General features: G+C 43.8%; 2 protein-coding genes across 4 annotated transcripts in view; one reads left to right on the top strand and one right to left on the bottom strand.

Moving 5' to 3' along the window:
* LOC137532026 (tumor necrosis factor alpha-induced protein 2-like) overlaps positions 1 to 2,275 on the top strand; it is a 75,251-nt gene extending 72,976 nt beyond the window's left edge. Inside the window, exon 14 of the mRNA XM_068252117.1 lies at positions 1,931 to 2,275. Within this exon, the coding sequence (XP_068108218.1) occupies positions 1,931 to 2,192 (262 nt within the window). The 3' untranslated portion in view covers positions 2,193 to 2,275. The remainder of the gene's footprint in view (positions 1 to 1,930) is intronic.
* A 9,686-nt stretch (positions 2,276 to 11,961) lies between these two features.
* Positions 11,962 to 24,255, bottom strand: part of LOC137533142 (exocyst complex component 3-like) — a 68,325-nt gene continuing 56,031 nt past the window's right edge. For 2 of the 3 annotated variants that reach the window (XM_068254352.1, XM_068254353.1), the window contains 3 exons: positions 22,466 to 22,609; positions 16,572 to 16,696; positions 11,962 to 12,298 (listed from right to left, as the gene is read on the bottom strand). In XM_068254352.1, coding sequence (XP_068110453.1) covers positions 12,115 to 12,298; positions 16,572 to 16,696; positions 22,466 to 22,609 — 453 coding nt within the window. In that variant the 3' untranslated portion in view covers positions 11,962 to 12,114. The remainder of the gene's footprint in view (positions 12,299 to 16,571; positions 16,697 to 22,465; positions 22,610 to 24,255) is intronic. The other variant, XM_068254354.1, reaches the window with a different exon arrangement.

Raw genomic sequence — 24,255 nt, 5'->3', positions numbered from 1 at the left:
TCTCCACTGCCACTCAAACATTCTCTCCACTGCCAAGCTCTCTGTCCACTCCAACATTCTCTCCACTGCCACTCAAACATTCTCTCCACTGCCAAGCTCTCTGTCCACTCCAACATTCTCTCCACTGCCACTCCAACATTCTCTCCACTGCCACTCCAACATTCTCTCCACTGCCAAGCTCTCTGTCCACTCCAACATTCTCTCCACTGCCACTCCAACATTCTCTCCAATGCCACTCCAACATTCTCTCCACTGCCAAGCTCTCTGTCCACTCCAACATTCTCTCCACAGCCATTTCAACATTCTCTCCACTGCCACTCCAACACTGTCTCTCGATTGCGACTGCTCTCTGTCCACCCCAACACTGTCTCTCCACTGCCACAGCTCTCTGTCCACACCAACACTGTCTCTCCACTGCCACAGCACTCTGTCCACCCTAATACTTTCTCTCCACTGCTCTCTGTCTACCCCAACACTGTCTCTACACTGCCACTGCTCTCTGTCTACTCCAACACTGTCTCTCCACTGCCACAGCTCTCTGTCCACCCCAACACTGTTTTTGATAGCCTAATTTCTCCGTCTAAAAATCCTTAAAAATGTGGTCACGTAACCAGAAGCAGTTGAGTTCAGAAAATTTTTAGCAAGCTCTGATGGTGGATTTGCAATTGCTGCTTGAAATACATCATCCTACTTGTGGTACAGGCAGTGACCCGTGTCTGGACTCCTGACCAGCTACTTTAAAGGTGATTTGAGATTGGTGAATTAAGGAATGCCTACACAGATTAGACACAAGTTCTGCCACTTAGTGCTGAACAGGAGGGTAAAAAGAACACATACAGTCGGGTGAGAGGGCCAGAGGGGCAGCCCCATGTAGGTAAATATCACCCCAACCCTGACTCTTCTAAAGGCACACTCTTATCACAAACCTTCTTTATACAGAGTTTTATTTTAAATATTTTTATGAACTGGCTCTTGATTCTCTTTAAATGTACCTTAAAATGAAAAAAAAAAGAGCAGTTTAACTTACCTGGAGCTCCTACCATCCCCCAGAAGTGTTTCTGTGCCCTCACTTCATTCTGCATTCATCTGGTCAGCTGCAGTGCCCCCAGTGTCGGACTGGGAGGTGGAAAAACTGAGGAAATCCACCTGCTGGCCAAGCAGCAGTTACCCTGCGTTATCACTCCCAATAGAAACCTGCAGCAAGTCTTCACTGTGAGCAGCGACACCTGATTACAGCTGCTTAGCCAGCGAGTGGATTTCCTCAGCTTCACCACCTCCCAGTTCAACACTGAGTGCCCCCCGCCAACTGTATGCGCGGGCCGGACCGAACGCCTCCTGAACACACTCCTGTGCATGTGAGCGGTCTGCGTATGTGCAGTACATAAAAATTGCAACTGCGCATGCGTGCTCCCGATACAGGGGCACAACCAGGAGGCACGCGGCCTGGGGTATGCTTGCTCAGTAGCCTGCGACTGGCCAGCTTTCAGAGTGGCCCTGCGGCTGACTGGAGGGTTAGAGAGGGCACAGGACGACTGCAGGAAGAAGCCTCAGGTAAGTTAAACTGTTTATTTTTTTGTTCACTTAAGTTTCCCTTTAAAGGGTACCTGAAATTAGAGGGATATAGAGACTGACATTTACTGTATTTCATTTTAAACAATACTAGCTGCCTGGCTGTCCTGCTGATCTGCTGCTTCTAATGCTTTTAGCCACAGACCCCGAACAAGCATGCTAATTAGATGTTTCTGACAAAATTAGCTGCATAATTGTTTCAGGTGTGTGATTCAGACACTACTGATGCCAGGCAACTGGTATTGTTTTAAATAAAATATATGGTAGCCTCCAAATACCTCTCGCTTCAAGTGCCCTTCACGCCTTATGTAAAATCTCATATCTTACAGGATAACAGCAATAATGTCTTCTGTTATTTCAGCTATGACCATGTGGCCACCATCTTGTACATTAAAGGAAACATGGACATTCCCCAAGCAAGATCAGTTCTGGATCAATTTAAAAAACCACCGGTAGGCAACCCGAACTGCACATTGTTTTCATCAATCCGACCATGGCCCGATGATTGGCTATCTGGCACCGAAAAACTGAACTTTTGGAAAAGGATAAAAGCGGGCTTCAGGGTTTTTAAGTCATTTATCTTATGCTGTGATTGTTTGGGTGAAGATTTTACATGCCAGTGACCTGCCCCTCCAATGAAAGATTTAAATGTATCAAACCATTTTAAAGGACATCCAAAGTGAAAATAAACTGATGAGAAAAACAATTGTATCTATCCTCAGTGTCCTAAAAATTACTTTTTTAGATATCCCGCTGTTTTTTTATTTTATATTTAAATATAGTTAAATATAGTTTTTACTGTTTCATTGTCTCTGCTCAATGACACACGACCATTCTACCTTAGACAATTTCTACCTTGTGCTTTGGCCTCCGAATGTGACTCGCCCAACATTTGCACCACACCAAATTTGCATCACACCAAATTTGCATATCCTGCATTATCTGTAGCAAGCTGATTGGCTAAAGCGCACTGATTGGACAGTGCCTGGCTTCCTTCCTGGTTGTGCAAGAATCTGATTGGGCAGTTCCTGGCCAGTGGAAAGTAAACAAATTCTCATGTAATTACCAAATATTGCTGCCTCCATGTACATAGTTGATAGCATTCTCGCCTTGCAGCTTTGGGTCCCCAGTTCGAATCCCAGCCAGGGGACTATCTACACAGACTTTATAATTTAGCACTAATGGGATTCAGTAAGCGTTTGCATTTATACGGTGTGGTGGTGGGTTTTGTGCCTGCTCTGAAATATACCTTATATAGGGAAAGGGAAGAAGTGGCGTACCCCGTGAAGATTTTAGGAGAAGTTGTGCGTGCCGAAAAATACGAGGGTAAAGTTGTGCGGCCATGGACCAGAAAGTGGGTGTGGTCACGGATGAAGACACATTTACATGAACTTAGCAATGGTGGGACATTAGATTAGGACAGTGGTGGCGAACCTTTTGGAGGTCGAGTGCCCAAACTGCAAAGTCACTTTACTATCACAAAGTGGCAACAGCAATTTAAACTAAATACAAATGTTTTAACTCATACATGAACATTATGGAAAATCCAAGTTGAAAATAAACTGTGAACAATTTCATCCAACCTACTCCTGAAAAATATATTCATTTTTTTTTAGAACCTCCAAGTTTTATTTTCTGTTTTAAAAAGCTAAAAAAAAGTAGGTTTAATGCTATTTTCTCATATGATGATGATGATTCAGCTTTTCCCATGGTCTCGCTGTTAGCAATCATGTGACCCCCAACAAGACAAATTCAGCAATCATGAGGCTCCCAACAAGACAAATTCAGCAATCATGAGTCCCCCAACAAGACAAATTCAGCAATCATGAGACCCCCAACAAGACAAATTCAGCAATCATGAGGCCCCTAAAAAATCATGAGGCCCCCAACAAGACACATTCAGCAATCTTGAGGCCCCAAACAAGACAAATTCAGCAGTCATGAGGCACATAAATAGACAGCATTTCACATAAATAGGCAGAATGCCCCCTTAATATGGTAGACACCTCTCACCTGGCTTCTGAATTCTCCTGTACTGGCTGCTGTGCCTGGCAATACTGTTTTTGGCTGGATTGGGGATGATGTGTGGGCTGAAAGGCCTTGCGGTGATGCTGTGGCTTGGCTGGCGGTGATGCTGTGGCCGGGCTTGGCTGGTTGAAGTAAATGCTGGCCTGACTGGTGGTGATGCTGTGGCCTTTTTGACAGTGATTCTGGGCTGGCTGGCTGGTGGTGATGCTGGGCTGGCTGGCCTGGATAGTTTACATAGCGCCTGGAGCCCCACAGTTTACGTAGCGCCAGGAGCCCCCCAGTTTAGGTAGTGACAGGAGCCCCCCAGCTCAGGCAGTGACAGGTACCCCCCAGTTTAGGTAGAGACAGGAGCCCCCCAGTTTAGGTAGAGACAGGAGCCCCGCAGGTTAGGTAGTGACAGGGACCCCCAGATTAGGTAGCGACAGGGACCCCCCCCAGGTTAGGTAGTGACAGGCGCCCCCCCCCCCCCCCCCCCCTCACCGTTCAGTGGCAGACCTCAGGATCAGCCGGCGACCCGACCAGTTAGAGCGGGCGCACAAACGCATGTCACTTCCGCATATCATTGCGGTGTGCTAGGTTCTAGCGCCCGCACTATTGGTCGTCGGCAGGCTGATCCAGGTCTGACGGCAGGGGGCCACCCATGGCTTCACGCCTCCTCTGGAATGCCCTCCCACAAAAACACACAGCCTCTATATATTTGTTGTATACTACCAGTGGCGTAGCAATAGGGGGTGCAGAGGTAGCATCCGCATCAGGGCCCTTGGGCTAGAGGGGCCCACCCTAAACTGCAGTATTCGCTCTGTATTAGTCCTATGCTGGTAATATTCATTTTTATAGAGGATTTGAATAGTAGTAATCATTAACACACTGTTTCCCATCCCCTTCTTGCACCTCTGACACTGTGGTTGTCCTTGATTGGTTTTGGTGTGTCGTATCAATTGTTATCTATAGCATGCTTGGGGGGGCCCCAATGCTAAACTTGCACTGGGGTCCATGGCTTCTTAGCTACACCACTGTATACTACCTTTCTTCTTGTGTCATCCCCTCCCCCCCCATTCTCTTTAGACTGTAAGCTCGCAAGGGCAGGGCTCTCTCCCCATTTTGTGTCTTGGAAATCATTATACATTTTATTTATCATGTTACTTTTATCACTGTCATTATCAATTCTGTATTTTGTATCATTTTTGTATCTTGTCACAAATGATGTATCTTTTATATTGATTCGTAGCAAGAGGAGGAAGAATCCGACACGGCAGGAGATAAGGCTCAACCTTAATGGATTATGTGGTGTAGAAGTGCGTGTCTCTTTGAAGGGCGTGCATGGGCTGGGTAAAAGACAACAAATTGGTATGGAGAAGGAAGGCAAGGTGAGGCCAGCACTGCGATTCAAGTAGTGTTTATTGAGACAAAATAGTTGTAAGGCACTTACAGTCGGTTCAGGTTGGATGCGATGCGGATGTGGTGGGCGCCAGGTCTAGGTTCCCCTGCAGACGTCCGTTTCGCACGTCTAGCGCTTGTTCACCGCAGTGGGGAAAGTTGGGGGCGGGCCGCTTCGGCGTGAGTTACATACCCACGTCGCGGCGGCACTTCCGCCTACGTCAGCCGGCCACGCCACCAGTTTTTATGGCTGCCAACGACGCCCACTCGCCCCGTATAAAGAACGGAGAGCGTCCTTGTAACTAAGTGATGCGTGACGTAGGAGCCAGAGCGCACGGCCGGGCCAATCCGCACCCAGCTGCCATACGTAAAAATAGACGCAATACATGTGTCTAAAAAACCTACTATATTAGAGGCATAATTGTATGGCAGCACGGGCGGTCACGGCGCGGCTAGACGCTCCGGCACCCAAACGCCACAACACTGTTTAAATTGCACATGAAAACAAATATAAATAGATACAAAAATAATTAAAAAAAATAAATACATTTTTTTTATTTATATTTGTTTTCATGTGCAATTTAAACAGTGTTGTGGCGTTTGGGTGCCGGAGCGTCTAGCCGCGCCGTGACCGCCCGTGCTGCCATACAATTATGCCTCTAATATAGTAGGTTTTTTAGACGCATGTATTGCGTCTATTTTTACGTATGGCAGCTGGGTGCGGATTGGCCCGGCCGTGCGCTCTGGCTCCTACGTCACGCATCACTTAGTTACAAGGACGCTCTCCGTCCTTTATACGGGGCGAGTGGGCGTCGTTGGCAGCCAAGGAAACTGGGGGAGTGGCCGGCTGACGTAGGCGGAAGTGCCGCCGCGACGTGGGTATGTAACTCACGCCGAAGCGGCCCGCCCCCAACTTTCCCCACTGCGGTGAACAAGCGCTAGACGCGCAAAACGGACGTCCGCAGGGGAACCTAGACCTGGCGCCCACCACATCCGCATCGCATCCAACCTGAACCGACTGTAAGTGCCTTACAACTATTTTGTCTCAATAAACACTACTTGAATCGCAGTGCTGGCCTCACCTTGCCTCCCTTCTCCATATCTTTTATATTGGTGTACACCATTGTCTGTATTATAATGTACCCCATGTTTGTTTGTTTTTTTGTACAGCGCCACGGAATATGTTGGCGCTTTATAAAAAAAAAAAAAAAAAAAAATATATATATATATATATAATGGCCCTGCTTAGGAGAACTCATGGAGAAGCATGTGATCAGTTTGATCAGCGGAGAGATTTGTAAGGTTCTGATTTGCATTGATGACACATGATCATGACCAGCAAATAAAAGCCATAAAAAAATGTATCAGCTTATCAAACTGATCATGTGCTTTTCTGTGAGTTCTCCAAGGCAGGTCCAGCCATATACAGTATACTTTATATTAGCACGCATTAATAAGATGTTTAAAGTAAGTAGCATGTGTAATACTGTAACGGAAAAAGTGTTGTTTGGAAATTTGTTCTTCAGCTCTACTCGAGATCTATTTTAAATCATGAAATAGAAGACACAGATGTTCCGCTTACCATTGTGAAGAACTGACTGGTTGTTTAGTAAACAGAGCAACTTATTTCCAGTAGTTTCACCCTTGTCAAAGATGGGACATTAGCTTTCCTCTGCAAACATTGAAGTGATAAGAAAGCACTTATCTGTGATTACTGTGCAGAGAGGCAGAAAAACTGCACAGGGTTTTGCCAAGCTGTTGTACATAGTGATGATATCACAGCATCTGAATAGCAACATGTAGGCCATAAACCTGGCAGCAGATTTTAGCTTTCAGAAAGAAATGTTATGCTGGGTACACACGTTGCGATTTCCCGCTCAATCCGCGGGATCGATTCGATTATTTCCAACATGTTCGATCGGGTTTCGATGGATACAGCCGTCGATTTTGCATATTAAGTATGCAAAATCGACGGCTGTATCCATCGAAACCCGATCGAACATGTTGGAAATAATCGAATCGATCCTGCGGATCGAGCGGGAAATCGCAACGTGTGTACCCAGCATTACAGAGCACCCAGCTCGCCTTCAGAGCCATATCGACCCATTCCTTGCACTGATGAAGGTTAAACAGCCTGAAACTACTGCAGTGTGCAGTAAACTAAAGGCTCTGCATCTGCATGGATGTCTGTTAAGCTTTATGTTTGTATCTACCTTAAGGCTACTTGCAGACCAAGACGTTGTGTTAGGTGCCACGTTAAGGTCGCATAACGTGCACCTAACGCATTGTATGGTGCTGTTAGAGAGGACGGTAGAGTGAGCCGCGTTTGGCGGCTCTATCCCTATAAGGTCTCCCAGAGTGGCGCTGATTGGCCGGCGGGACCACGTGATGCGGAGCGAGACACTCCACATCACGTGGTCCCGCCGGCCAATCAGCGGCCGCCAGTGCAGTGAATATTAAGTAGCCATGTGCGCGGCTACTGTAGCTGGCTCTCCCCGCCTCCTCTCCGCCCCCTAATGCGCATGTGCAAACAGTCTAACGCGGCTATAGCCGCTCTAACGCCGTAGCATGCTGCACTTTCCCGACAACGTGCAGCGTTACATGTAACGCAACGTGGGCTGTGTGAACAGCCCACTTGTGTTACATTGCTGTGCGTTGGGGGAGCGTTACAGGCGCACTAACGTGCGCCTGTAACGTCCCTGTGTGGAAGCAGCCTAAAGCTTTATGTTTGTATCTACCTTAAAGTACATCTGTAGCGAAAATAAACTTATGACGTAATGAATTGTATGTGTAGTACAGTAACAAATAGAACATTCGTAGCAAAGAAAAGAGTTTCATAGCTATGCCACAGGCTCCTGTGACATGTGGTCATCCAGGGTCCTGGCAGTTGTCAGTCAATCTCCTGCAGCATTACTTTATTATTACTTTTATAGTTGATGTCATATTATGTTTTCATGGGCTTTTTAATTCTTTATTTCCGTTCTTTATAATAAACCTTCTGTTTGTAGTGGAGACAAAGATGAGAAGTAGCAACATAAAATGTTACACAGAGCATATGTGTAACAGGTCAACTCCAATAAACAGTGTCATTGAGGTACAGATTGTGCATTGCATTTTTTTCACCTACATGGGAAGGGATATAGTTTCGTCACCTTCGTAAGCAAACTAAACAGAAAAGAAGAGAGCAGATCAGAAAGTAAATCTACTTTTTTGTTGTTGTTGAATTGCATAGTTACCATTGCTGCGTATGTAGGTTTGCGCTGCCCACGCAAGCATACAGTGTGGACGTACTGCACATGCGCAGATACATAAACTGTGTGCATGCAGTTGTTTGTGTAGTTTACGTAGCTGCGTGTGGCCACACATGCGCAGAGGACACAGCGCCATTTTACTAGGTAAGATACTGTGTGTATCCCGGTATAAGTGTGACATTTCATGATTTTTGCAGACATCAAACCAACATACGTTGATTCCGGTGATACCTTTAATGACTAACTGTACATGCTTTATTGCGAGCTTTCCAAACTTTAAGTTTCTTCTTCAGACATTATACAGTTCTGATCCAGTTCTGTATAATGCCTGAAGAAGAAAATAACGTTTGGAAAGCTTGCAATAAACCATGTACAGTTAGCCATTAAAGGTATCAACGGACTCGACGTTTGTTGGTTTGAGGTCTGCATTTCTGCTCCTCGACTAACACCGGACCGCACTGCACTTGCTTCATTATTTTTGTGTCACAGGTGTTAGTATTTGTAAAATGTGCATGTAACGTTGCTTTATCTCGCAATGTTTTTTTTCTGTGTTGTTTGACAACCTCTTACTTTGGGCATCCATTTTCCTGTTTTGTGCGTGCAACATACTATTGCTTTAATAAACACATTTTGTTAAAACCGGAAAAAAAAAGTTTAGTGTATATTTTGACATTTGAGGTTAATATAGTTTAGACATTCAAATTCAGAAATATCCAGTAAAATGTAAACTATTGATACACTGTAGGTGCATTCAGGGCCCGTTTCCACTAGTGCGGAAACCGGGCCAATTCAGAGAGTTTCCGTGCAGGCAAACCACACGGGAAAACTATGGCGACGCCGGCCGAAACGCTTAACTTAGCGATTCTGCCGTCATTGCCATCCGTTTCCGTGCGGGAGGCTGCGAATCCTAAAGCCGTGCATGGCACGGATTCATCAGCGTTCCCGCTGACCAGGAAGTGCCACCGCGCGTCTCGCAGACGTGTGCGGTGGCTAGTGGAAACGGGCCCTTAAAACTCTAGTTCACCTTTCCATATTTTCCATTACCAGAAAAGTTAAATGAGGAAATTGCCATTATTCACACAATTGTCATGTTTGATGCAGCCATACCACAGAAATTCCCTATGGAACAGTCAACCACATGATCTAGATTTCTGTACACAAAACCTGAAGCTGCCAAAAGAAGGGGAGGTGCTTTCCAGCACAAAGCAATCATCTGACCCCACCCACCTCTACTCCCTCCTTTGGGGCACAAGGAGCTAGGTAAGGATAGCATTGTGCTGAGAGGTAAAGGTACTCGCTACTACCTCATTACCACATAGGGGAGATAATTAGATGGGGGAAGATTTTGTACTGCTCATGGAATTGGTCTCAGGAAAGCAGCATCTGACACTGGCACAAGTGAGGAGCTTTGCAATACTATGCAGCCAGATAATGAAAAATTTAATGATGCGAAAATGGTTTAAAGAGGAACTGTAATGAAAATAACGTAATAAATAAAATTGCTTATATTTTACAATATTCACTTATATTTACTCAAAGTTTGCCCATTGTAGCATTTTTCCTCACCCTGATTCACACACTGAAACTTAGGATAGGTGACTATTTAATATCTTTAGTTCTGCCAGGTGATCTCTCTGGAATTTTTGTTTACTGGGCGTTCTATGTACTGAGGGAGATATTCCTTGTTTGGCAGTTGTAAAAAGTCGTTATTTCCCACAGTGCAGAGGATCACAGACAGGAAACTTTCAGGGCCATGGTCATGACATCACACTGTGGGAGGGGTTTTACCACAATATCAGCCATATAGACTACCCTGATTATCTATTCGAGAAAAGGTAAAGATTTCTCATGGAAAAGGGGGTTTCAGCTACTAATTGGAATGAAGTTCAATCCTTGGTTAGATTTTCTCTTTAACTACTTCCCGATTGAATAATGCCATATGGCGGTGGGAAAGCACCTCTATTTTTCCTCTGCGCCACCATATGGCGTTATCTCGCGAGGAGCGAGTTTTGACGGGAGTAAACAATGCTGCCCGCAGCGATAAGCCCGCCAGCCCGTGATTGAAGCTGGCAGGCTGTTTTTTTCAGTATTTAACATTTATTTATTTATATAGCGCTGACATCTTATGCAGCGCTGCACAAAGTATAGTCTTGTCCCTTAACTGTCCTGAGGAGGTCACAGTCTAATCCCTACCATAGTCCTATGTCTAGGTATGTGTAGTGTAGTGTTTGTATCTTAGTCTAGGGCCGTGATGGCTAACCTTGGCACTCCAGCTGTGACAAAACTACAAATCCCATCATGCCTCTGCCTCCCTGATTTATGCTTAGAGCTGTCAGAGTATTGCAATGCCTCATGGGACTTGTAGTTCCACCACAGCTGGAGTGCCAAGGTTAGCCATCACTGGTCTAGGGGAAGCCAATTAAGTAAACTGCTTTTTTTAAAGTTTTTTATTGTCTTTTTTTAATTAATATAAAAAAAACTAAAAATCGCAGCAGCAATTAAATACCTCCAAATGAAAGCTCTATTTGTGAGGAGGAGGTAAAATGAATTTGGGTGCTAAGTTTCATGACCGAGCAATAAACCGTTAAAGTTTGTGATGTGCCGAATTGTAAAAAATGGTCTGGTCTCTGGGGGTATAAACCTCTGGTCCTCAAGTAGTTTATGTATATTGTTCCCCACAATATGCATAAAAAAACTTTACGGAGCACTTAAGAAAATATTAATTCATCAAAGCTGTTACCGCATGAAAAGCTGAAATTACAGAGCAATGAAATAAATTACCGACTTCTGCTCAACACATGTCAATTCATCAAAGTTACAGCATTCACTAACACATTCCATGATTATCTCCAGCTCTTCTCTGTTGGTAACTAGCTTCGAATGCCTTCCTGTGTATGTCCTCATGATTGACAGGAGCAGGCAGCCAATAGAAACAGCCCCTGTTCTCCTGCAAGTGCCGCTGATAGGTTGCACAGGCTTCTCCAGTGGAACAAGCTTCCAGACCCCCCAGGCAGTGAGCAGAGAGAACAGGACAAAATATATTTTCCAGGTTCCCTTCGGTGGGGTAACCCTTTGAGTCCCTGTTTGAAACTGCAAAGTTGCTAGTGGTGAAATCACCAAGCATGGCATTTGTAATGTCTCCAGGAAGTTCATCTACCTTGTGGCAATTAAGTAAAATGTTAGGAAAGACTGATGGACAGATTCAGAGCAGCAGAGGCACTATAAAAAACAGTAAATATAACAAATGTTTACATCTAAAGGGATGTCGGGATGCCTTCTATTGTAAATGACTTACAGCAGCTTGTAACAACACAGAGACTCCAAGCTGCTCTGCACTGCTCTGCTGTTATCAAACAGCCTTTGATGAATTGAAGCCATAGTAGTTCGGTAAATTACTGAACATCTACCACATGTGTGAAAATATTGATGAATTAGCACACACAAGTGTAAAATACTGAATGCAGTATTTTAACAACTGGGATTTGGATCGAACAGCCTATGATGAATTGAAGCCATATTGTTAACATCCTGTCTTTACGAATGAGATCTCTGCAGTCAGGAGACACAGCTGAGGGATCAAATTACAACTTGCACTTAGTCACAGAAGGGGGGAAGGCAACTGGCTAAACTCTCTAAATACACACAGGGTGGATATCTCTGTTTCCTTCTGTCCTGTGCAAGAGTTCAGGTCCACTTTAAAAGACATCTGGCAAAATAACAACAAAGTAAAAAATCCTTAAAAAAATAAATATTTTATTTATCTAAAATGTCTTGTAGTGGTAATTGTATTACAGGATCCATGAACATATTCAACATGTCCTTTCCACGGAAGTAAAAAAGTGTGCGTCTTTCCTGAGTTTTTCCAGTGCATCTTTTCCTTTGCAGAGTCCTAAAAGCAGGGACAGCAGAGAAGGTTCTTCCATCTATAACACCTCGTGTCCATTTCCTCAAAATATCTTACTCTGTCTTCCCCAAAACAAATCTTCTTGTTCTGTACATAAAACAAGACCTCTTGCTTTGCTTGCCGGCTGACATCGCCTTTAATATCCAAAATGGCAATCACGTGTTCCTCCCTGTGACAAGAGAGCAGACATTTATTTTTATAGATGCTTGCTGTAATGTGTAATTTACTCTGGATGAGAGTCTCAAAACTTCAAAGAGGAACTCCAGTGAAAAATAATGTAATAAAAAAGTGCTTCATTTTTACAATTATGATGTATAAATGATTTAGTCAGTGTTCGCCCATTGAAAAATCATTCCTCTCCCTGATTTACATTCTGACAGTTATCACATGGTGACATTTTTTACTGCTGGCAGGTGATGTCAGTGGAAGGAGATGCTGCTTGCTTTTTTGGCAGTTGGAAACAGCTATTATTTCCCACAATGCAACAAGGCTCCCACAGTGTCATGTCAGAACCTTGGTCCTGACATCACACTGTGGGAAGGGTTTCACCACAGTATCAGCCATACAGAGCCCCCTGATGATTCGTTTGAGAAAAAGAAAAGATTTCTCATGGGAAAGGGGGCATCAGCTACAGATTGGGAAGAAGTTAAATTCTTGGTTACGGTTTCTCTTGAAAGGGACCCTGAGCAGAAGCCAAAAATGCCATAATGACCTTACCTGGGGCTTCCTCCAGCCCCTCAGCATCCTCTGGGCTCTCTCCGTTCTTTCGCAGGTGGCTTAGTTAGGGGTGTGACTTGGCAAGAAGGCCCCCTCCGCGCACCCGTCACCGTGAGCGCTCTGCGCTCGCGTGATTCTCTAAAGAATGAACCGCATGTGCACGGAACACTCACACCGACAGGCGCAGTCCGTGGAGTCCCTCGGAGTCCTCTAAGCTCCTTCTGTTCTTCTACTGGTGGCTACATTAGCCGTGCAACTTGCCCAGAAGTTATGCGCAACCCCTCTTAAGAATGAACACTCATGGCAATGGAACGGAGGCAGCCCAGAGGACGCCTAGGGACCTCACGGACTACGGGGGTCTGGGGAAAGCCCCAGGTAAGTTCATTATGACAGTTTCAGCTTCTGCTCAGGGTCAATTTAACGGTCTAGGCTTCTTGTAGTGCCCCCTTCCACTGGCTGCGATCTGCTTCAAAAAGCTGATTGCAGCCATTTGCCGATTGCTAGAACAAATTGTGGTGCTCATTTTCCAAACATCGCCGCTTTTTCCCTGCACGCAATCACCGGCTTGCACGATACTCATTGAGATTACGCTCCATTCCTGACCGCTATAAAGCGCAATCATGGAAATGGTGCTTACACTGCAAATCACAATTCCGATTTGTGATTTTCAGTGGATGCTAGCAACACATGAAGAAAATCGTAGCAAAAAAAAAAAACAGCATGCAGGTCTTTGTCGCATCAAAAATCAGAATCCTATGTAAAATTGCATTAAAATTGGAAATCAAAATCATGTGTAGTGCATAGTTCCCAACTGTCCCTCTTTTGGAGGGACAGTCCCTCTTTGGGAACCAAATCCCTCTGCCCCTCTTTCTCCCTCATTTGTCCGTCTTTCAGGACTGATGTACAGATCTGTGTAAATATATGTATTTTATCTACTGAAGCATGTTTAACTAACTCCAAACTTCATTCCCATCCTTTAAATTGATAATTGTCTTATTTCAATATGAAGGAAAATGAACCAGGAAAGAAAGGATCAGTGTTGTTTGAATTAAGAAACAACATATTTTTGGTATGTGTAAGTAGGGGTGTGTCGGGGATGGTTAGGGGTGTGGCAGGGGTGGGGCTTAAGTGTCCCTCTTTCTTATCTCAAAAAGTTGGGAGGTATGATGTAGTGTGAAAGAGCCCTCATATGTGTGAAAGAAGTAAAATAAGCTGTATTATTATTTAGTATTTATATAGCACGGATATGTATCTTCTGCAGCGCTGTACAGATTATATACACTCAACTAAAGGATTATTAGGAACACCATACTAATACCGTGTTTCACCCCCTTTCGCCTTCAGAACTGCCTTAATTCTACAAGGTGCTGAAAGCATTCTATAGCAATGTTGGCCCATATTGATAGGATTGCATCTTGCAGTTGATGGAGATTTGTGGGGTGCACATCCAGGGCACGAAGCTCCCGTTCCATCACATCCCAAAGATGCTCTATTGGGTTGAGATCTGATGACTGTGGGGGCCATTTTAGTTCAGTGAACTCATTCTCATGTTCTAGAAACCAATTGGAAATGATTCGAGCTTTGTGACATGGTGCATTATCCTTCTGGAAGTAGCCATCAGAGGATGGGTACATGGTGGTCATGAAGGGATGAACATGGTCAGAAACAATGCTCAGGTAGCCCGTTACATTTAAACGATGCCCAATTGGCACTAAGGGGCCTAAAATGTGCCAAGAAAACATCCCCCACACCATTACACCACCACCAGCCTGCACAGTGGTAATAAGGCATGATGGATCCATGTTCTCATTCTGTTTACGCCAAATTCTGAACTAGAAATGGTTGTGCGTGAAAATCCCAGTAACTGAGCAGATTGTGAAATACTAAGACCGGCCCATTTGGCATCAACAACCATGCCACGCTCAATATTGCTTCAATTCCCTTTCTTTTCCATTCTGACATTCCGTTTGGAGTTCAGGAGATTGTCTTGACCAGGACCACACCCCTAAATGCATTGAAGTGACTGCCATGTGATTGGTTGATTAGATAACTGCATTAATCAGAAATTGAACAGGTGTTCCTAATAATCCTTTAGGTGAGTGTATAGTCTTGTCCCTTACTGTCCTACAGAGGAGTTCACAATCTATCCCCTGCCCTAGGGGTTTCCGCCCTCATCCCAAAAACATATAGAGTAGTTAATTGGCTTCCCCCTAAAATTTTCCCTAGACTACAATGGACAAATTACTTTAGTAGGGATTAGATTGCAAGCTCCTCTCAGGCTCACAAAAAAGGGAAATGCATTGCCATCAGAAATCCTCAAAAAAACAGGATGATTAAGGGCGATCATCAACTCCATCCATGTTTAGCAGCACCAATCTAGTGATTTTCATCTTTTTCCCTTTAAAAGTTACGTTTTATCTTTCAGTTTCCTCCATTTAAGGTTATATAAGTGGTAAGTAGCCACTGTGGTGTTGTCTGCTTATATGCTAAAAGGAACCTGAGGTGAGAGCAGGGCCGAGGCAGAGAGGCTCCAGCCTCAGGGCGCAGTGTAGGAGGGGGCGCACAACTCTCTCAACTATCATTCCCCTATTGTGTTTGAAGCAGAGAGAAATAAGAAAGGAGCTGTGACTGCAAGCCAGATAACTATAGATTAAGGTGTTGGGGGTCTTCGGTGTGTGACAGCTGGGGTGGGAGGGATGCACTTTGGTGTCTTAGCCTTGGGGGCTGGAGGACCTTGTCCTCACTCTGGGTGAGAGACATATGGAGGTTGTGATATTTATTTCCTTTTAAAGTGGACCCAAATTAAAAATACAAGATTTCAGAAATAAAATCTATTTTCTAAATTATAATAATAAATAGCAACCTTTTTTCAGCTGCATGATGACAAATATAAAATATTTTACACTTCCTTTCATATTGCCGGACAGAATCCGGCAAACTGGTAGAGTAGGTGGTGTCCGGCAAAGGAGGAATTGCTAATGGCTGCCGCCTGTATAACCCTAGTTATGAAAAGAGAAGGGTGAAAAGCATGCACTGAAATGCACATATGCTTGAAGGAGTGTTTATTTATCTTTGTAGTTGTCAGAGTGGTGCAACTAAGTATTTTGAATTAAAAAAAGGTTTGGTTTGGGTCCACTTTAAACAATACCAGTTGCCTGGCAGTCTTGCTGATCTTTCTGGTCAGTAGAGTCTGAATCATGAAAACAACCTGAAACAAGCATGCAGCTAATCTAGTCAGATTTGTGTCAGAAAAATCTAATCTGCATGCTTGTTCAGTGTCTATGGCTAAAAGTGGTAGAGGCAGAGGATCAGCAGGATGCCAGGCAATGTGTACTGTGTAACAGAAAATACAGTAAATGTCAGCTTTCATATACCTGTATCTCTCAACTCGGTTTTCCTTTAAAGGGGCACTTTGGTAAAGGGGTGAAGATGCGGAAATGGGATAAAGGTGCCCAGTGAAATGGGCGCGTGGTGTTACTGATCCCCCCTCCGAGTCGTAGCAACTTGGAGGGAGAAGTAATCGGAGTCCATCGATCAGCAGAACCCCGGATTACCCTTGCGTGGGTTGCATACTACAGAATTAGTGCTATAGTGGCTCCCAGATCAGGCGCCAAGCGCAGAAACAACTTTTTTCGCCTTTAAGTGCTGCAAGCAAGCTGAGCAGAACTGACAAAAGCAATGTAAAGCAGACTTTTATGATGTGTAAAAATATACATTCATTTTACCTTAAGTCTGAGTGTTCATGAACAAAAAACTGGGTAGTGACCTGCATAGGTTTGCTATCAGTGGCAGTCAGCATTTCAGCCATAAATTCCAAAGGATTCTTGCCCAGCTGGTCTGCATCTGAAACCTTCAAAAAAAAAAAAAAAAAAAAAAAAAAAAAAAAAAAAAGAGTAAAACCAGTGGCGTAGCAATAGGGGGTGCAGAGGTCTTGACCGTGTAAAAAAAACTATACGTTGGTTGCTATTGGCAACAACACTACACCTTTGTTCCGGCACTAGCAACTCCTTAGAGTTGCAACTCACAGGAAGTGTGAGAACTCGACTCTCATCACAGCAACAGCATAGGAGATAGAACTTCTTAGGCGTCTTCAAAGTTTAGGCGTTTATTCAGTCAACAGATAAGACAGTACATTTAGTTACATCTTAGCAGATTATTCTGTAGTAAGTCCTTTGCGTTACAGCTCTTGATTCCATTCCTGGTGAATGGTAATCAGTATTTATCTTCAGTCTACACTAAGTTACATCTAGACTACGTATATACAGCTTACAGTTAGATAAGATGACAAGACATAAATAAATAAAAGTAAAAGGTTCAAGCCAGCCGTCACAGGAAGCAAAGAGTGCCTCTCCGTAGGCCCGTGGCTTTTTTAAATACCGATCAGGAAAGCGTTAAATGTGACATCATCTGAGCCATACCCCCAAGCCTACAATTGGTGGGCATGGGCATGTGACCCACCTTATTAATTCATATACCATTGCTTTATACCCTAGTTACAAAGAATGCAATGTTTTGTAAATATCAGCTTTGTTTACCTTTCTGTCGTCTAACGGTCTGGGCAGTTTAGACCTGTGGCCTTCCACAAGTAACATGTTCCTGGTAACTGACCGCATAATCTCTTCTGCGAGAAACTCTGGTTAAAGGTAGACTCTGCGAATCAAGCCTTTCAACTAAACTCAGTCCAAATAACTGAGGCCTTACATTCTAACAGACCGCACCGGGACTCTCCCTCAACCACAGCATTAGCTCTTCATTGGTCCTGTGCTTGTAATAATCACTTCTATAGATGCTTAGAATAGTGGTAATCATTAACAAGCGGTTCCCCTCTCCTTCTTCCACCTGTGATACTGTGGTTGTCCTTGGCAGGTTTTGGTGTGCTATATTAATTGTTATGTATAGAGTGCTTGTGAGGACCCAAGGTAAAACTCGCACCGGGGCCCATAGCTCCTTAGCTACGCCACTGAGTAAAATGGATGTCACGTCCCAATGAAGCTCTGCATATGTGTTTTCAATGTCAGATCTATAAACTGTAAGTCCCGTAAAGGAGTCAAAGATGAGAGGATCTTCCTGTAGACTAGTGGCGAGTGAAGAATTCATCTAATATGAAAATGTTCACCCTCAGAAACGGCAGCGGGCAAAGGCTGCAGCCACCAGTTAATTAGCTGGCATCTGTGTTAAAGCAACTATAAAGCCTAAAATAAACACGGCATGTACCGTGTAAAAAAGGTATAATAAAGTATAAAGTTTCTGTGGCGCTTCTGTGGCACTCCATCTCTGATACAGAGGACCTTGTCTGTAAGGGGCGGGTCTAAACGCTGGAAGTGGGCGCATGGAGGGTCTCGGAGGGTGAGTATAACAAAAAAAAAAACCCAGTAAAGTCATTGTAACTTTTTAAGAGAACACAGTACATGCCGTTTTTATATTAAGCTTTATAGCTGCTTTCATTCATCAGCTGTTGTGTTATTGATCAGTGGCTATAGTCTTTTTCTTCTCTTGAGTTGATCTTTCTCTCCCGCAGGAGGCGACGTTTGCATATAAGGAAAATTCTTCACACTCTGTAGATCCCTTTGGGCTGGATCACACTGGCAACTGTCTGAGTTTGGGGATGTTGGTTACTGCAAGGATCAACCGACACCCATATTGAGATAAATGGGAGCGTTAACACAAGCATTTACCATCGATTGTACGAACGAAGCGGCTGATCAAAATTTCTCATGTAGCATCCTGTGGCGGTTGCATTCAGGGATTTTGCGCCTCCATAGGGCTCAAAACATGACGGAACAACGGGAACTGATGACAAACGGTTTTCTGCTTAGTTCCTGAAATACGTTTAGCAGCGGCTTAACGAGATGCCGACCGACCACCTTTGTGAACCGGCCCTCAGTATCAGGACTGGGTTTACTCGGGCAATAACCACATTGTCTTTCCTAGATTGCTGTCCATGATGTCAGCAGGGCTGGTTCTAAAGTTTTTGCTGCCTGATGCCAACACTCCCCACCCCAGCCAGACAAGTGAAGACGTGCGGCCGCTATTTGGCTCTCCCCACCCACATTAAAAAAAGTGCAGCTATTATCTGTCTCCCCCCCTCCCTTACATGTATAAATGCAGAGCGGTCACAGTGGAGCACAATTACCTGGTCCATTGCCAGTACCTCTCCTCCTTTGCACTGCAGCCTATCATTGTGCGACAGCACCTCTCCATTGGCTCCTGAGGTGACATGACATGCATCAGGAGCCTATGAAGAAGACAGGAGGACCCAGCAATAGACAAGGTAGTTTTGCACCGTTGCAGCTGCTCTACATTTCGATGTCACTGGCATTGCCCTCTAGATTTTGTGATTTAGGCAGCTTTATGTATGGTAGGGCTGGTGCTGGATGCCGATGAAAACATATTTGCTCATCATAGTGAATTAAGTGTCAGGTTTATTTTATTTTTGGATAACGGTAAAGAACCTCTTAGAGGACCACTCCAGCGAAAAAAGTAGGCAGTTAAAATCTGACAGAACCGACAGGTTTTAGACTAGTACAATTCCTCATGGGAGATTGTTAGCATTTCCTGAATGGCAGTTTAACGGACAAAATAGTAAGATAACAGCCAGCCACCCTACTCACTTGCACACTATTTTGTCAGCTAGACTTAGCAACTGCCGTTCAGGAAATGCTTTTGAAAACAGACAAAACCCTGAGAATCACCCATAAGTAGATGGACTAGTCCAAAACTTGTTGGTTCTTTCAGAATTTAACTGCTTACATTTTTTGGCTGGAGTGGTTGTTTAATTTGTTTTAAACTATCTGCCTCCCCCACCGTGCTTACCTACCACCATGCTCAGAGATGGATTAAAACGAAGTGGGGCCCTAGGCAAGGTAGTAGGTTTGGAGCCCCCTTGTGGTCCTTTTGGTAAGCTGAAGTGGAGAGAGGTCAGAGAAGGCGGCAGGTGGGCCCCTTGCCACCCACTAGGCCCCAAGCACCTGCCTAGCTTGCCTGGTGGATGATCCTGCTCTGACCCTGCTAGTAGTAGCAGTATGAGCAGATAAAGGTTTTTACAAAAATGTAACGCCTACGCAGAGTCAATGGCCTCAATTCTGGTAGCTATGTGAGGTAAATATTTTTTTGTAGGTAAAATACCTCATGAGGTATTTTCCTTTTTTTTTTAGCAATTCTGATGAAGATTTTTCTCCATTTCAGAACATGAGGTAAAATATGAGGTAAATGCATAAAGTGAGGTAAAACATGAGGTATTTCAGTGGTAAGCATGCAGTAAATAAATAATAGTAGTCTTTAATTGTCTTCCTTAAGTTAGGACAGTCTTTGGAAGAGGTTTTGGTTTTTTTTTGAGGTGAGAAGATGTATTTGATTATATATTTATATATTTATAAATATATATATGTATATTTATAGGCATCCCTTATAAAATAAAAATCCAGTAAATATTTGGAGTTTTATTTCTACTAATCTTTTCCATTACACAGCCTGAACAGGAACTCCACTAAAAACTGCAAAATGCACACAAATTGACTTCACCGCCAGGTACAGGCAGGTCTTAAACTGATCGGTAAATGATGTGCTAAAATGCCCCCTAATTTCCATGAGAATAGCTATTTTCGTTAAACTTAATGCAAATTACCTCATGAATTACCTCCTAATTTATCTCATGAGGTAAGACATGACTAAAACCTACTAGAATTTCAAAATGTCATAACCTCATGAGGTAAATTACCTCACATGAGGTAATTTGTTTGATAACCCTACCAGAATTGAGGCCAATGACAGATCTGGAAATACCATCTAAGGCAGGGTTCACACTTGATAGAGTTCGGGAAATTCAGGAAATCCCAAATGGCAAGTGTAAATGGCCCTTTATAGTTTAGGAATCAGAATGTCTACAGTGGAGGAAATAATTATTTGACCCCTCACTGATTTTGTAAGTTTGTCCAATGACAAAGAAATGAAAAGTCTCAGAACAGTATCATTTCAATGGTAGGTTTATTTTAACAGTGGCAGATAGCACATCAAAAGGAAAATCGAAAAAATAACCTTAAAATAAAAGATAGCAACTGATTTGCATTTCATTGAGTGAAATAAGTATTTGAACCCTCTAACAATAAAAGACTTAATACTTAGTGGAAAAACCCTTGTTTGCAAGCACAGAGGTCAAACGTTTCTTGTAATTGATGACCAAGTTTGCACACATTTTAGGAGGAATGTTGGTCCACTCCTCTTTGCAGATCATCTCTAAATCTCTAAGGTTTCGAGGCTGTCTCTGTGCAACTCTGAGCTTGAGCTCCCTCCATAGGTTTTCTATTGGATTAAGGTCCGGAGACTGACTAGGCCACTCCATGACCTTAATGTGCTTCTTCTTGAGCCACTCCTTTGTTGCCTTTGCTGTATGTTTTGGGTCATTGTCGTGCTGGAACACCCATCCACGACCCATTTTCAGTTTCCTGGCAGAGGGAAGGAGGTTGTCGTTCAGGATTTCACGATACATGGCTCCGTCCATTTTCCCGTTAATGCGATTAAGTTGTCCTGTGCCCTTAGCAGAAAAACACCCCCAAAGCAAAATGTTTCCACCTCCATGCTTGACGGTGGGGACGGTGTTTTGGGGGTCATAGGCAGCATTTTTCTTCCTCCAAACACAGCGAGTTGAGTTAATGCCAAAGAGCTCTATTTTGGTCTCATCAGACCAAAGCACCTTCTCCCAGTCACTCAGAGAATCATTCAGGTGTTCATTGGCACACTTCAGACGGGCCTGCACATGTGCCTTCTTGAGCAGGGGGACCTTGCGAGCCCTGCAGGATTTTAATCCATTGCGGTGTAATGTGTTTCCAATGGTTTTCTTGGTGACTGTGGTCCCTGCTAATTTGAGGTCATTCACTAACTCCTACCGTGTAGTTCTAGGATGCTTTTTCACCTTTCTCAGAACCATTGACACCCCACGAGGTGAGATCTTGCGTGGAGCCCCAGAGCGAGGTCGATTGATGGTCATTTTGTGCTCCTTCCATTTTTGAACAATCGCACCAACAGTTGTCACCTTCTCTCCCAGCTTCTTGCTAATGGTTTTGTAGCCCATTCCAGCCTTGTGCAGGTCTACAATTTTGTCTCTGACATCCTTGGACAGCTCTTTGGTCTTTCCTATGTTGGAGAGTTTGGAGTATGCTTGATTGATTGATTCTGTGGACAGGTGGCTTTTATACAGGTGACTAGTTAAGACAGGTATCCTTAATGAGGGTGACTAATTGAGTAGAAGTGTCTAACCACTCTGTGAGAGCCAGAACTCTTAATGGTTGGTAGGGGTTCAAAAACTTATTTCACTCAATGAAATGCAAATCAGTTGCTATCTTTTATTTAAGGTTATTTTTTCGATTTTCCTTTTGATGTGCTATCTGCCACTGTTAAAATAAACCTACCATTGAAATGATACTGTTCTGAGACTTTTCATTTCTTTGTCATTGGACAAACTTACAAAATCAGTGAGGGGTCAAATAATTATTTCCTCCACTGTATATGTAAATTGTTTTGTGTGAAACGAGGATTCTACAACTAAAAATCCTGTCTTGTTATTCTGATCACAAGACCAGAAAGCTGCCATGTAAAGAGATTTCATTTTGCTTTATTCACTCACCAGGTCAGCGAAGAAGTCCTTCAGTTTTAGGCTTCCTTGTATAAACAATTCTACTGGATCCAGGTGGGACAATTTGCTGGAGTATCGGAAAAACGACTGAATGTATATTACCGTCACTCTGTGCTGAATAACTGTGTTGAATACCTACAAGGGAACATTATCATTATTATTATTTAGTATTTATATAGTGGTGACATCTTCCGCAGCGCTGTACAGAGTATAGGGTCTTGTCACTTAACTGTCCCTCGGAGGGGCTCACAATCTAATCACTACCATAGTCATAGGTCTATGTATGTATTGGTGGAACTAAAAGTCCCATGAGGCATTGCAATACTCCAGCTCTAAGCATAACTCAGGGAGGCAGAGGCATGATGGGATTTGTAGTTTTGTCACAGCTGGAGTGCCAAGGTTAGCCATCACTAGTCTAGGGCCAATTGAGGGGGAAGCCAATTAACTTATCTGTATGTTTTTGGGATGAGGAAGGAAACCACAGTGCCCGGAGGAAACCAACAGAGACACGGGGAACATGGGCGTAACAATAGACGCAGGGGGGCCCAGAAGCTGTAGGGGGCCCCATGGGGGGAGAAGTTTCTTTTACCTGTCCTGAGACTATCCAGTAAGGGCAGGGAGAGAAAAACCTTTCTGCTCTCTGCACAATTATTCTAATGCCTGCATCTGCTCCGCCACCGATAAGGAATCATACAAAGTTTTCAAAGTTCTGCAGACAAAGACTTGTAGGCAGTCTCTATTCAAAGTTCAGCAGGGTCTATTCAAAGTTCAGCAGGGTCTTGTGTACAGCACCCTGTCCCAGCCTCTCCACCCCCTTTCCAAATGCTGTGTACTATAGTGATGCTGGAGAAGCTTGCAGAGCCAGTTCTGCTCCATCAAGGGGGACAGAGTGAGTGTAATAATACGCTGAGGCTGGGAGCACACTTGTCTGTCGGTTTCCTGTATGTGTTTTCTGCACACCATGTAAAGGCTGGTGCACACCAGAGTGGTTCTGAAGCGTTTTTTAAACCGCTTGCAGGGGGAAACCGCTTGGCTAATGAAAGTGAATGGGCTGGTGCACACCAGAGCGGTTCGTTTTTCCCCCAAACGCAAACTCAGGGGCTTTAGCATTTTTTCGATTTCTGAGGCGTTTCTGCCTCAATGTAAAGTATAGGAAAAACGCAAACCGTTCTGGAAAACGCTACATCAGAGCGGGTTTCCAGGCGTTTTTGTTACAGAAGCTGCTCAGTAACAGCTTTACTGTAACAATATTTGTAATCTGCTTCACAAAAACGCTCCAAAAAACACTAGGCATGTTTAGAAAATGTCTCTAAACATGCCTAGAATCGCTCTGAAATCTGCTTAGGGCCCATTCACACTTGTGCATTTTCAGAGCGATTTCAGCTTTGCTGAAAATCGCTAGCGATCTGAAAAACGTGTGTACAATAAAAGTGCATGGAAGTGTTCTCATCTAAGCGTTTAGCGATTTGCTGAAACGCAAACGCGTTGCATGCAGCGTTTTCTGAGCGATTCTGGAGTGATTAAATAAAAGTATTTGAATTGAACTAGAAATCCCAAAACGCTAATCGCTGGAAAAACGCTCTCTATACAGTGAAAAATTGCTAGTAAAAAACGCCAGAAAAACGCTCAGCGTTTTGCGTTAGTGTTTCACGATTTCTAGTGTGAATGGGCCGATCTGCTAGAGGTTTTTGGTGTGCACTGGGCCTGAGTCTGTATGTGTGATAACATGCACATTTTATCACAGAAGCTAATGTAATTGATAGAGAAAATGCGTGCAGTAC

This window comes from Hyperolius riggenbachi, chromosome 9 (assembly GCF_040937935.1).
Source record: "Hyperolius riggenbachi isolate aHypRig1 chromosome 9, aHypRig1.pri, whole genome shotgun sequence".
NCBI classification, from domain to species: domain Eukaryota; kingdom Metazoa; phylum Chordata; class Amphibia; order Anura; family Hyperoliidae; genus Hyperolius; species Hyperolius riggenbachi.
This window is presented reverse-complemented; position numbering and strand designations above follow the sequence as displayed.